The sequence below is a fragment of the Mus caroli genome, chromosome 6, assembly GCF_900094665.2.
Source record: "Mus caroli chromosome 6, CAROLI_EIJ_v1.1, whole genome shotgun sequence".
In the NCBI taxonomy this organism is placed as follows: Eukaryota; Metazoa; Chordata; class Mammalia; order Rodentia; family Muridae; genus Mus; species Mus caroli.
Genome location: NC_034575.1, coordinates 133115329 through 133130173, shown reverse-complemented (window position 1 = coordinate 133130173; position 14845 = coordinate 133115329). Strand labels below are relative to the sequence as shown.

Here is a 14845-nt window from a genome sequence, read left to right as displayed (position 1 = left end):
AGAGGAGAGGGGAAAAAGAAAAAAGAAAGCTAGTGTGACTTGAGCTTGCCTGCTGCGGGCATTCTTTGGCTGGGTGAACAGAGCCTCCCGGAGCACAGAGTGGGTAATGCAACCGTGCCGATGACATGGAAACCCCACCCCCACCCCCAGTCCATGTTTCTTTCTATTCTAGCCCTCATCCAGACTCCTCAGCCTCTGTGCAGAGGCTTCTGAAAACTCTAAGCAGAGTCGGGAGTGAAGCAGGTAGGTAAACTGAGGCACCCAGGATGCTAAGGAAGCACTTTACTCCTACAGTCGCCCGAGTGCAGGATGCGCACTTAGAGTAAGAGCCACCTTAAACCATACACTCTGAGTGTCCACTGGTCTCTCTGTCAGTCCCCAGCTCCTTCTGCCCTCTCTCCTTCCTGCTCTCTGGGAAGTGTCGAGTAGTAAACTTCTATTATGCAGTGTGATTATCAGCTCTGCTGCAAGATGACGCTTTAGAAATTAGTAAGCCTCTCTTTTATAAAACGTTTGTTTCTTTGTGAATTTCACATTGTGCACCCTAATCCTATTCATCCCCTCCCCCCAACTCAAAGCCTTGGATCCGGGCCTGAGAGGTATCTGAGCTGCTCAGTGCACTGACTCTCCCACTTTCATACCCTCGGCGCCAGCTCACTAACAACCCCCACCACCAGGGCCTGCTCTACCCTGCTGCTCAGGCCAGGTGTAGGGCCTGTAGCAGGTGAGGGGCAGAGGCAGCTCTCTTGCTCTGATGACCTCAGGGCCAGCTTTCCTGCCTGCCACAGGTGGCAAAGGCAAGGTGGAGGTCAGCTCCCTCACACTCACACCCTCAGGACCAGCTTGCCCACAACCCTACCACCAGGGTCAGCTCTACCAATCTGGCCAGGTGAGGTGCAGGGCCGGCTCCCCCAGTGCTGCAGCTGGTGAGGGGCAGGGCCAATTCTCCTGCTCTCATGACCCTAGGGTCAGGTCTCCTGGCTGCCACAGGTAGTGAGGGACAAGGGGCGAGGAGAAGATGAGTGGTAGGTAGTGGTAGGTCTCCAAACACTTGCTCGTATCCTCAGGGATGTCTCATAGGCAACTCCTGCAGTGTGCAGGGGCTGCTCTCGGAGCACTGCAGCTGGCTGCGGGTGGGACCAGCTTTCCTCTTCTCATGGCCCTGGGGCCATAACTCCCAGGATGACAGGTGAGGGGTGGGGCCAGTTCTGCACAGCCCTCAGACAGCAACATGTCCCCAGGCAACAGCCTAGACCAGGGATGTCTGTCTGGCCTTTAGTGAAAACAGACCCCAGCTGCTGCAGGGCTACAGGCCCAGATGTGGCCCACTTTGGCAGTAGAAGCCAGAACCCCACCATCGTCCCACGAGGCATCACCAGCTACTCACATCGGGCTGTTCCTCTCTACCCTCCAGTCTCCAGTTCTGCCTCTCTTCATTGTCCCCACATCCTTCTGTTTCTCTTTCTGCTCCATTTTCTTCACCACTGCCTTGCTCCTCTCAGTGGTACCCAGGGTCTTTGAGTGTCTGGAGTTGTCTCAGGAGCACTATGTCTGGCTCCTGCATTAAGGCACCAGGCAGGGGGTCATCTCGGGCATGATATGTACCCAACCCACCCCCAGGCCTGTGTGGCACCTGACTGGTAGTCATCTCAGGCTAGCTCCCTGTCTAGGCCCCATGGCACTGATCTGGTGGTCATCTTGTGCTACCTTCTCACCCCACTCCCCAAATGGCCCCATGGAGTTCTCTGCCTTGGACTCACTTCTGCCAGGAGCCCTCAGTCTCAGGCAGGATTCTTCTAGTTTCCTATTTGCTCTGGATCCTAAGAGCCATCGGGGCTTGTGTAGTGCCAGACTGGTGGTCATCTCAGGCTAGCTTTCTCCTGGGAATATTCATAGGTCAGAGCGCTGAGGGTGGATGTAGCCTCTCTCCTCTCTGCCACCTACTGGTGCAAATGAGACACAGCAGCCACACCTGCAGGGATTCTAGGGGCAGGGTTGGTAAGCCTCTGTAAGAGTTAATTTCCCCCACTGGTTAAGCACCCCTAATCAACATCCTGGGGTTCTTGTGAAAGCACCTATCAGTACTTCCTAAAGTACCATTTACACATTTCTTAATGCTTTATCTAGCAATTATCTAAAGATTGACACAATTGAATCAGTTCACTTCTTACCCCAGCGTCCCCACTATGTCTTCTATCCTCTCATCCAGTCCTGCCTCAGAAGCCAAGTCTCTTGTAAGTGATTGGTGAGTCCCCATCTGTTGAAATCCCACTGTGTGACAGGTACCTAGCTATGTACAGCGCGGGTCAAGCACCCCCAACAGCAGTAGCCACAGTTGCTGATGGGGCTGATCTCAGAATAGTGAGAGGCTGCTGCCCGGGTTACCCTCTGTTGCTGCGGAGAAAAACCACGGCCAGAGTGACTTATGAAGGGAAGAGTTTATTTTGTGTTACAGTACTGGAGGGAGAGTCCATAATGGTGGATGACACACAGCAGCAGGAGGCCAGAGCTAGAAACTGAGCTATTACAACTTCAACAGAAAACACAAAACAGAGAGAGGAGAGCAGATGGGATATAGCAGACTATAAACTCTTAGAGCCCACAGCCAGTGACACTGTTCCTCCAGCAAAGCTCCGTGATGTCCCCAAACAGCACCACCACTGGGGACCAAGAGTTCAAATATCTTAGCCAATGGGGGTGCCTTTTGCACCCAAACCACCACAGTACAATTCCTGTTGTCTCTAAGTATGTTATGGCTACTTTCGTTCTGAACATGCTCTCTCACTGAGCAGCACACAAGGAAGGGAGAGAGCAAAACAGATAGGGAAGCCGTTTGCACCCATCACTCAGCATGGATGGTCAGCCCAGGGACAGCCTCCATCACATGGTGACAGGGAAAACACTCTCAACTAACTATTTTTTTTTTAGTAATTCTAGGCATTATATGATTTCATCTATAAATATTTTAATTATGGGATATTTTTAAAAATATTATCATGCCATATTACTTCTAAATGTTAACAGTAATTTGTTAAATTCTAACAATATAAACTCTCTGATTTATTTCTCTAGCTGTTTGTTTGTTTGTTTGTTTGGGTCCTTGATGAGGGGTCTCATCATGTATTCCAAGCTGACCTTGAATTCACAATTCTCCTGTCTCATCCCTAAGTGCCAGGATTAAAGGCACAGATGACCATGCCTGACTCCCCCATTATCTGACAGCTCATTTTAAAGGTTGATTTGAGCTCATGCATCCTTCAAAATTAGCCTATTGATTGGTGTGTGTGTGTGTGTGTGTGTGTGTGTGTGTGTGTGTGTGTGTAATATGTGTGCATGAGAGTGGGCCTGCTTGTTCTACACACGCATGAGGAGGTCAGAGACTAACTTTTGAAAGTCAGTTTTCTATTTCACTGCAGGTTCTGGGAGTGAAACTCAGGTCATTAGGTTTATATAGCAAGCACTTTTACCTGCTGGGCCATCTCACTGGCTTCGGTCAGTCCATTCTTAAGCCTTTTCAGTCTGCACACCACAGAGCATATTCATTTGTTCTTGAGGTTGGTGGATCACTGGCCCTGTTGCTTCCCAAAGCCTCAGCCTAACTCCTGGCACTTATGTGTCACACTAACACATCCTTTGGCCCCTGTGTTGCCTGTAGACTGTGTTTGGTACTAGAGATGCATTCAGACTGAGGCTTTCAGGTTTGAACCAAGAATCTTTCCTTGCTGTTTAGTCCTGCTAGGGACTCCTGTGTCTCTCGGCGCTGAGGCCTGGTAGGGGCTTCTGCGTCTGCTAAGCTCTGCTCCTGTGGATTGGCTGGTAAGCTGAGGATGTTCCTGCTTATGTGCCTCTCTCGTGGGAGCTCAGAAAATGATAGTGCCCTCTCTGTTTGCATCTTCCTCAATGCAGTTGGCATACTTCAACAAACACCAATCTCCCCTCTTCTCTCGGTTTTACAAAGGTAGAGTCACACAGAGAGAGCAGGAGGCATGGCTCTTTTCCTTTGCTAGTTTTTATGATTACTGGTTTCTTTCCTTGGTGTCTTCCAAAGGCGGTGATCTTCCTCTCTGGTTTGTTTTGCTTTGCTTTGGTTTTGGTTTTGTTTATGGTTGGTTGCTTGCTTGGTTTTGGTGTTTTGGTTTGGTTTTTACTATCAACAGAAGCAAGACTCTGAATATGCTGGCTGCATTGCACTGTTTCGCGCTTGTTCTTTGGGTTTCGTTGTTGTTATTTTGTTCTTCCATTTATCTTTTCTTGCTCTTAAGAAAATCTATTTATGTGGTGCGGTTATAAATACAGGTCTGGGTATGCCGTGAAGAGGGTGTGGAGGTCAGAGGGCAGCTTTGGGTGCTAGGCCTCTGTGGTCTCTTTGAGACAGACTCTGTTCCTTGTCCGCTGTCTCCCATCTCCACTTCCTATCACCCCAATAGAGCACTGACATTACAGATGCTTTGGCTATGTGTCTGGCTTTTATTGTGGGTACTCCAAGTTCAAATGTAGGATCGCATGCATACACTTTTGCACCAAGCCATTTCCCCAGCCCCTCCCTCCCTTTTCGAGACAGGGTCTCGGAATCCCACCCTGGCCTCAAACTCACTGTGTAGCATGGTCCCCATGCCTCCACCCTCTGAGTTCTGGGATTACAGGTGAGCACTAGTGAACCAGGATCTGAGGTTTTTATTCTCTCTGATGCACATATTGTGCCATTTAGGACAAGTAGGAGCCACATTGGTTTTCCTTTGATCTCTCAATCTGTTGACACACCTCTCGCCAGCTTTGGCATCTTCCTTATTTTCAAACACATCTTAACATTTCCTGCTCTCAAGCTAGAGTTAGCGACTCCTCTGAGGCCTGGTTCTTTATGATGAAAAAGGACACCTCAATAAAGGGTAGATTGGGACCAGAGAGATGGCTCAGTAGCTATAAGCGTTAGCCACACAAGCCTGTGAACCTAAATTCAGTTCCCAGAATCCACATAAAAACACAGACACAGATCATGTATCTGTGTTCTCAGCCCCCGGTGGTGAGATGGAGCTGGGGACAGGAGAATCATCTGGAAGCTCATGGTCCAGCCTGGGGTACATGCATACCCATGAGGTACATGCATACCCATGCATACCATGCATACCCACTATGCACCCATTGTGCACAGTGAAGTAGCACAAACGAGAGACCCCTGCCTCCACAAAATGGAGGGAGAGAACCCGTTCCCCCAGGTTGTCCTCTGGCCTTCACATGTGCACCATGGCACATGCAAGCATGCACACACACATGCACAACATTCATTAATAAATAAATGTTAAAGGATCGATTAAGGGGCTAGAGAGACAGGTCAGTGGATAGCATCGCTTGCCTTGTAAACCAGAGGACCTGAGTGTGGATCCTTAGCACTTATGTGGAAAAGAAAAGGCCTGGTGCAGCAATCCGCATGGCCAATCCCAGTGTCAGGGAAGCAGAGACAGGAAGACAGGGGCCCATTGGCCAAGCAGTCTAGCAATATCAGGGAGCCCTGGGTATAGTGAGAGACATCGCAAAAAATAAGATGGAGAGAAATAAGGAAGACAGCAGTGTCAACCTCTGGTCTTCACACATGCATGCATGCACACCACTATATACATGCATGAGCACACAGGGAGCATATATACACACTACACGTAACACACACATAAAGTGAATCCATGGAAGAAAGGGTGGGAGGAAGGGATGGGGAAAGGGAATGGAGGAACAATTCGATGAAATCTAAACACGTAAAGGCAGCACACATCTACAAGCCTAGCACACGGGGAACTAGACTAGGAAGATGGTGAATTTGAGGCTAGCCTGGGGCACATAGGGAAACCTTGACAAGAGCAAACAAAAACAAAATGTAGAAGAACCAAATACTGTCTTTATTCAGCCTTGCTCCGTGGGTGAATGTTTTATAACTGAACATCCCATCCTAACTTCCCTTGAGCTTATTCCCCAGGTTGGCCACACGGTGTCACCACAAGTCAAATGTGCAGTTACAGCACTTGGCTCCTGTGTGTCGTTGAAAACAAGGTTGGTAAGAGAAGGGAACTGTATTTCAAGGAAGACAGTGAGAACGCTTGATGAATAAATTCTTTTTCTGCAGCCTAAGAGATGTCTACAGAGAGACTGTACATTAATTAGCAGGACTGTTTAGATAAATAAAATGCCTTAGGGAAAAAAGATAACACTACCTGAATAGGTCATGTTGTTGTTGTTGCTGCTGCTGCTGCTGCTGCTGCTGCTGCTGCTGCTGCTGCTGCTGCTGCTGCTGCTACTGTTGTTGTTTTAAGTCTTTGTTTGGGACAGGATCTTACTATGTAGCCCTGGCTAGCCTGAAACTCACTGTGTAGACCAGGCTGGTGATCTTCCAAATGACTGTCCTTCTTTTGCCCACTGAGGTGAGAACCCAGCCCCCACAACTGGATTCTCAGCAGAGACTGGCAATAGATAGGCGAGACTGAGTGATTTAAGTGAGACCGCTGCCATTTTAATGACATGTTTGTGGAAGGAAGAGTAACTCAGCACTAAGGAGCCAGAGGCAGGAGGTCCGCCATGAATCTGAAGCCAGCTAGGGCTTCCTATAGTAAGCTCATAGTATGTGTATCAGTCCAGCCTGGGCTACAGCATGAGACACTATCTCCAAAAATAAAAAAAGGAAAGACTACAAGGTGGAAGGGCAAGGGGCGTGGCTCAGAGACAGAGAGCTTACTTCAAATGTTCAGGGTTTTTGGTTTGCTCCCAAGCAAACCAAACAATGAAGAGAGAGGGACCTGAGAGCCAGGGCCATGACAGTCAACTTGATGGCATATGATTCATACGGCTTCCATGTCTGTGAGACAGAGATAACAATGCCTAGTTTGTCATAAGGATGAGATAGGATCATATATGTAAATGCCCACTCATCTCCAGGTATGTTGTGTTTCCATCTGCTCATATAATCTCGGTATGCCGGACATGACCACTAACGCTGGTGGCCAGGACACCACAGAGCAGAGGTTCTCTACCCTCTTACAGCTCTGGGCTCTGTGCTCATGGATGTTCCACCCAGTCAGCTCTTGCACTTGTTCAGTAGACATCAATGAAACGTCCTCTTCCCTGTGGAATTGAGATGGGCAGTTACTCTAGTTTGGTGCATAGCTGCTGTGTGTGTAGCCGGTTAGTTTTCTCAGCTTGGCACAATCTAAAGTTGCCTGGGGTCTTAGTTGGGGTTACCGTTGCTGTGATGAAACACCGTGACTGAAACCAAGTTGGGGAGGGAAAGGTGTCTTTGGTTTAAGCTTCTGCATTGTAGTCCATCAATGAAGGAAGTCAGAACAGGAACTCAAACAGGGCAGGAACCTGGAGGCAGGAGCTGATGCAGAGGCCATAGAAGAGTTCAGCTTCCTGGCTTACTCTTCATGACATGCTCAGCCTGCTTTCTTATAGAACCCAGGACCACCAGGCCACCCACAATGGGCTGGGCCTTTCCCCCCCATCAAGAGCCCTACAGGCTTGCTCCTCCCTGATGGCCCTTGCTTGTGCCAAGTTGACATAAAACTAGCCAGCACATCTGGGAAGAGGGATCCTCAATGGAGAAATTGCTTCCATTATATTGGCCTATCTTTGGCATTTTCTTGATTAATGATTGGTATGCAAGAGAACAGCCCACTATGAGAGGTACAAGCCATGGCCTGGTGGTGCTAGGTGCTATAGGAAAGCAGGCTGAGCAAGCCGGAGGGGGGGGGCGAGGGGGGAAAACAACGGACTCTATAGTGGTGGTTCTCAACATGTGGGTCGCGACCCCTTGAGGAGTTGTAGGACCCTTTCCCAGGGATCACGTATCTGATATCCTGCATATCAGATATTATGATTCATAACAGTAGCAAACTTATTTCATGGTTGGGGTCACCACAAGATGAGAGACAGTATTAAAGGGTCACAGCGTTAGAAAGGTTGAGAACCACTGCTCTCTTCTGGCCTCTGCTTTGCCACCTCCAGACTGAAGCCCTCACTTCCTATAGTGATGGACTGTGCCGTGGGAGTGTAAGCCAAATAAACCCTTTCTGTCTTCCAAGTTGCTCTTGGTCAGTGTTTTGTCACAGTAACAGAAGGAGAAATTAGGACCACAGCTAACTCTGTAAACTGGTATCGCCTCTTGTTAACGTTTTAGACAACAGTAAATGGTCAACCTCAGAGTCATCACACACACACACACACACACACACACACACACACACAGAGCATCACAGACTCGCTGAAAGATAACATGGCGTGCATATTGTCCTCCTTGACTGACTGAAGCTTGACTCTTGACCACCTCCTAACTTTCCTAGTCTTTCTAGTTTGCCTCTTTATTTTTTCCCTGAACTCACATGCATGTGTGTGTACGCAGATACGGGTATGTCTTTCTGCTTCCATGGTAACCACGGTTGCTATTCTGACATGGGGTGAGATAAAATCCAGTGCCCTGGAGGACAGCTTCTTTGAAGGCGAGGAGTTACACACCTATTAACAGGCTTACGAAAACAGTCTGAGCACTCAATTTCCTGTGGGGAGCTCGAAGCGCTTTACGAGCATTTCTTGCCACTCACTCAAGCATGCTTGTGAATTCGCAGAGCTGTGGACACGGAGCTGTCATCCTGAGTGTGCGAGTGGAGGCTGAGACTGGTAGGGATGAGGCGCTTGGTGGTGATGGCAGGCTGAGTCAGCTAGGCTGGGCCTCCTTCCTATGAGGGGCTGTGCTCCTGGGAGGACTTGGCTAGCTGGCTTGTTTGTCTTTCTGTGACTAGGGTCAGAGTGAGTTGGTAAAACGAGCAGAGAAGACAGCACATGCCTGTATTTCTATGACCCTCCCAGCCTTGTTTGTTTCCTGGTGGTTTCTATAGCGAAGCAATTAGGGAAGTTTTATTTTTATTACAAAGCATCATGTGCTGCCTAGGAATAAATGCAGGGGTTTTTCAGGAGTGAACTTTATAAATTCTTGAGTGATGACATTTCCTTTGCCACTCTTTACTGGGTCTCCACTCCCAAGAAGCCTTTGATAGGTCCTCTTCCTGTTGTCACCACTGAAGGAAGTCGTAGGACCCCTGAGAACAACCTTTCAGCTTTCTGAGCAACATCTGTACCTTGAATCGCTCCTCACTGACCAGAGCTAGTTGTAGTCGTATCTCTTCAGTGGAAAGGGGATAGCGCTCCTCGAGACAGAGAAGGCTGGAGGCAGGAGTGTGAGGCCACTGGTCACACTACGTCCAGGGTCCTCAAGCAGAGAGTGAAGGATGCCAGGGATGCTGATGCTCACCTTGCTTGCTTTCTTCCCTTTCCATTCAGCCCAGGACCCCAGTCTATGCGATGGCACTACCTGTATCCACTCCCTCTTCAGTTAGACCCTGAGATGTGTACCCTACCTAGGTGATGCCAAAACCAGCCAAGCTGACAAAAATGACCTGGCATACAGTGTCAGACAGATATTCAGATACCACGTGAGGGCTGTTGAGATGGCCCAGCTGGTGAAGGGGCTGGCTGATCCGAGTATAAGCTCTAGGGTCCACATGGTGAAAAGAAATGACCTGTACAGTCAGGTCTCTGTTCCCACACACCATGGCACCATGCTATGCACACATGCACACACCCACACCCACAACCAAATGAATGAATGAATAAATAAATAATTTTAACAAAAATTTTAAGAAGTAATTGTCACATGATTCATCTATGCTTGTCCCAGCGTAGATCTGTGTGGCAAAAATCCTAAGAAATTTGTCTCTGTACTAAACAGTTGGGGTGTGTGTGTGTGTGTTCATGTGTGTCTCGGGAGTCTGTTCTCTCTTTGGCCTTGTGGCTCCTGTTCATCAGCCTTGGTTAGCCATTCACTGGCCCCACAAACTTTTTTTTCTCCTCATTATTACCCCAGAAGTACATTTTAACAGCAACTTGCACAGCGTTTGCATGGCATGAGATATGGTCTGTAATTCAAAAATTATCTAAGGGCCTTAGAGGGGCCAGCACTCAGTGGGTAGAAGTGCTTACCGTGCCAGCCTGAAGACCTGAGTTTGACCCCTGAGTGTGCAAAGAGAAAACTGACTCCAAAAAGTTGTTCTCTTGCTTCCATCTGTGCTATAGCATACAGAGGTCCTCCCTCAACCTCTCTCTCTCTCTCTCTCTCTCTCTCTCTCTCTGTCTGTCTGTCTGTCTCTCTCTGACACACACACACACACACACAGATAAAATAAAAACTAAAGTATCTGAGAGGAGGACTGACCACACGGGGTCCATGCAGGCATGCAGATACAGTCTCTTTTGCATAAGTGACCTGAGCAGCTACAGATTTTAGTCCCTGTGCAAGACCTAGAATAATTACTTCATAGATACCAAGGGGCAACTGTAAAAGTGGTAGCTACTGTGTGACAAGCACTATACTGGGCAGTCTTTTCTCCCTTAATTTCCCAAGCCAACTCTCAAAATTAGTGCCGTTATCATCATCCTTACTTAACAAAGGGCTCAAATGTTCAAGATACTGCAGGATTTGATCTTGACCGCAAGCTGGAAAGTGCTGGGGCTACGATTGGAGCTTGCAGGCAGCCATTTTGCCTCCAGCAGAGGAAAGGTTCACCTAAGTACAATACTTCTGGACCTTTTCAAAATCAGTCTTTTGATATTGTTTTTGTTTCGGTGCTTAAGATTTTGTTTTACATTTAATTAATCGTGTGTCTGTGTGTGTGTCTTTGGACGCCAGAAAAGGGCATTGGATCCCCTGAAGCTGGAGTTAGGGTCGTTGTGAGCTGCCTGACATGGGTGCTGGGAACTGAACTCGGGTCCTCTGTGGGAGCAACAGATGCTCTTAACCCCTGAGCCATCTCTCCCATCCACCCAAAATCAGTAATTGAGAGAAGGAGAATTGTCCGTTTCAGACAACAGTTTCATATCAAGGCAGAGTCTGTGGGAAGCCTTCTGCACGTTCCCATAGCCAGGGTCCTCCATGTTTCACACTAGTGATGCTCAGACACAGACAATACAAAACTCCAGTGTCTTGCAGGCCGTTATTGCTAGAAAAGTCCTTGAAGCTTGTCTTCTTTCTTCCGATCCCATTTCCTCCTTGGTGAGGCTCAAAGAAACAGCTCAGCTGTCTTCTCTGCCTTCTACTCTCCCATCAGTTTGCACGAAGAACCAAACTGCATTCATTTGAAACTGGCTTCGTCGCCCTCCCTGTTGCTGGCTGTTGTTTGCAGTCCCTCACAGACGAAGTCCTGGGTGACCCTGTAATCAACAGGCTGAGTGCTGGCTGAGCGTGACTAACCCGCTCGTAAAATAGCCAAGCGTGATTCAAAGAACTCCACCAAAACTAATGTATCATTTGGCCTCGTCTTGGCCAGGTCCAAAGTCAGATTTTGAGTCACAAAGCTCATTAGCAATGCGGGTGTATTTGACTCTAATAAAGAGGTTAGGGGAGTCCGGAGGTAGAGTGGTTTATTTAGAGCTGGCTGCGGGATGAGTTTTGCTATGGACGCAGTGATATAAGAGACGGACTAATCTAGGAAGGGACGGCTTCTCTATCCCCCTTTTCTGCCGTCACATAAATAGCCCATCTTGTTAGGAGTCTCTTTACTTCCTAGAAAGGAAAGTTTTTATGACTTTGCAAAGAAGGGGGGGTGATTAGAGGAGGTTTCTTCATTAGGAAAGCAAATGAGGCTTGCACGGGGTCCCTCCCAAGACGCCCGTGGGTCCCAGCCTTGGTCAGCACTGATCTAATGAAGCCACCTTGTGTCCCTGTTAGGACGTGCTCATTCACAACAGCTGTCCTGTTTCAGAAGACACAGCTGCTACCCCAACCTTGACAGCTTCACCGTGGCTCCTCCTAGGTGTCTGTCCTTCCTGCTGGTGACGGGCTAAGAAGAACAGCAGCTGAGGTAGCAGAGGGAGCCGGAGGAAATGGTGAAAGGCTCGAGGGCTCATAGTCAGCTTGGGACCAGGAAAAACATTGCATATTTACAGATGAGGTGAAATGGACCCCCTTTGGGGGTCACCTCTCTGGCATGCTTGTCCCAACCGTGGCCGTGTCTTCTCTCTAAAAGACTTGTCTTCTCCGCAAGGTCATGTCCTGTCTTACCAGCCCTTGCTCTTCCATCTTTAGGCAATTCGGAGGCTATGCCAAGGAAGCAGACTATGTTGCTCATGCCACTCAGCTACGTACCACACTGGAGGGCACACCAGCGACCTACCAGGGTGATGTCTACTACTGTGCCGGATATGACCCTCCCATGAAGCCCTATGGACGCCGTAACGAGGTCTGGCTTGTGAAGGCATGAGTCACTTGATGAACTGAGAACGTCCTGGAAGGGTGCCTCTGTGTCCCCTGACTTGGGGTCGGGGGGGGGGGTACTTCTTCAGCTCCAACGTTCCTTCAAAATCCCTCACTGCTGATTTTCTGAAATAAGCCAAGATTGGCAGCATCGTTCTTGAGTTAGAAAGTTCTGGGGCAGACCAGAAAAAATCCCAGCGGCATTTCCTCTGCCACTAAAAACTGATTTTTAATAATTATCGAATTTGTATTTTTGTTAGTGAGGAAATATGTGACTTATGCATGAACTTTCATCTGTGATTCTTTTAAGAACTTTGTCTAGAAAGAAACCAAAAATACAAATCTTTGACGTATGAGGTGGGGACAGTTTTAAATTATTTCCCAGTTCTATAGTCCTTTAAGAACATTTATTTTACGTGTGTGCGTGTGTTCATGTGTGGGAAGGTACCCTCAGAGCCATCAGTAGGCATCAAATCCCATGGAGTTAGAGTAACAGGGAATTCGGAGCCGTCAGACTTGAGTTGCTGAGAACTGAACCAGGACCTCTGGATGAGCAGAAAGCGCTCTGAACCGCGCTGAGCCATCTCTCCAGCCCCAAGACAGATAGTTTTAACAGAGTGCTGTTGATGGTGTTCACTGTATTTTGAGAGCTGGAGTCTGCAGAACCTTCTCCAAGGGTCCCATGGAAAGAGGCTGTGTTCTGGATGCCTGGCTGTCTCCGAGCTGATAATTTACCAGGGCTCCCAGACAGCACATCTGTGAACAATCGCTGAGGGTCAGGTCCGCAGCTGCAGTCCACAGGGGTTTGCAGAAGTTACAAAAGCAGATGGAGAAGAAAAATCACACTCCCACACACAACCAACCCCGAGGGCAGGAAATTTCACCAGGGGGATTTATTCAGAACGATGAGGTCAGAAAAGGCAAGGGTCCTGTTTCCTTAACTGAATGAGACAGGAATTGAAAGGCACAATGAGGAGTTTCTCACGTATAGAAGGGGGAGGGGCTGTGAGCCGGAAGTGAAGAAAGGAGCTAAAGAACAGGCTGCGGGCTGCAAGGCAAGGAGGGAGCTTAGGGGTCATGAGGTGCACCAGGATCAAGTCCAGTCAACAGCCCTAATTTGGACAACTGTAAAGATCTCCCAGAGGAACCGGTGTTTGGGTTACTATGGGAACAGCAAGGGCTCACTCTGTGTGATGCTTGTGGGGGTGGGGGGACATGGGTCCTGGAGAAGGAGAAACAAGTGCTGATGAAGTGTTACCAGAGGACTTCCAGGGTCGCTTCTGGGTTGCAGTCGCGGCCGTTTCTGAAGACCAGCCTTGACTGCCTGCTGCACTGCGCACATACTACGAAACTCACTTCACATGGTGACTCTGTATCGAGGGTAGTGTCATGATTGTCACACAGATGTGGAGGTGAGACCACGCCCAAGCTGTCACACGGAACCCAAGACTAAAAGAAGTGTAGCACAGGCCCTCAGGTCATGCCAGGCAGATTGGATTTTTTAAAAAAATATTTTGTTTAACTATTCATTTATGTAGTGTCTGCACGTGTGTGTGTGTGTGTGTGTGTGTGTGTGTGTGTGTACACAAAGAGGCCTAAAAGAAGGTGTTAGGGTGACGGCCTTCTTGTGTGGCTGTTGGGATCCAAACCCAAGTCCCCATGATGGAGCAGCAAACACTCTTAACTGCTAAGCCATTTCTCCAGCCCCAGCTTGGATTTTGTCCTTAAAAAGAGAAAAGTTAAAAATACTTGTGTAGCACTAATTGGGAACATGACCCCATCATGTTTTAAGAGGAAACATTTTGACCACACTGCAAAATATACAAGGAGGGGTGTGGCTGAGTCAGGAAGACCAGCCTAGTCATCAGCCCCTTGCGTGGTACTATGACATCTGAAAGTCCATTTCTGACTTTAAAGCCCTGGTGATTCCTTCTCTACTTCCCCAGCTTCCCGCCTTTCTAATCTCTTCCTCACCACACAACAGCCACAGAACAGCAAGTCCCTTGTCACTTTTTGCCATGGCTGGGTCTCACCATCCCCTTGATGGTACCTTGCCGCCTACCTTTTCAAAAGGGCCTGGAATGCCCTGTCTTTAAATTACCTCACCCCCTCCCTGGATATATCATTTAGGAATACAGTGAGTTGTAGAAGAAACGATGAGACTTTCTCTTATCAAACAGTAAGAAATATACAAGTATGCTGAATGACTGGTGCTGACTATCGTCTCAGGGCTGCAAGGTAGCCAGGGTGGCTCCTGCTGTCACATCCCTGCTCAAGGCAGGGAAGGGCCAAGGAGAGGAAACTGTCCCTGCCACACCGTTAGCCCCACTGTATGAGAAAACAAAAGCGTTTTCCAGAGGTCCCCAAGCAAAGTTGCACCAACTGGACTACCAGGTCAATGAAAGCTGCAAGGTGTATTTGCAACTTGGAAAGTGTACACAACTTGGGAAGTGTATGCCTCTAACTGGGAAAGTCAAAGGCACAGGAGAAAAGGATTCGCAACGGCTTTAGCAGGACAATCAGCTGTGACTGCAGCATGGGGTGCGGTGAGTGGGTATGTATGCC

General features: G+C 48.5%; 1 protein-coding gene and 1 non-coding gene across 2 annotated transcripts in view; one reads left to right on the top strand and one right to left on the bottom strand.

Moving 5' to 3' along the window:
* The window catches only part of Hebp1 (heme binding protein 1), a 32814-nt gene extending 20180 nt beyond the window's left edge, over positions 1-12634 (top strand). The window contains exon 4 of the mRNA XM_021164994.2: positions 12113-12634. Coding sequence (XP_021020653.1) covers positions 12113-12287 — 175 coding nt within the window. The 3' untranslated portion in view covers positions 12288-12634. The remainder of the gene's footprint in view (positions 1-12112) is intronic.
* LOC115031411 lies at positions 1861-1994 on the bottom strand. Its single transcript, XR_003837050.1, has one exon. It is a non-coding gene; the product is annotated as a small nucleolar RNA SNORA17 (small nucleolar RNA).
* Positions 12635-14845: the final 2211 nt, after the last annotated feature.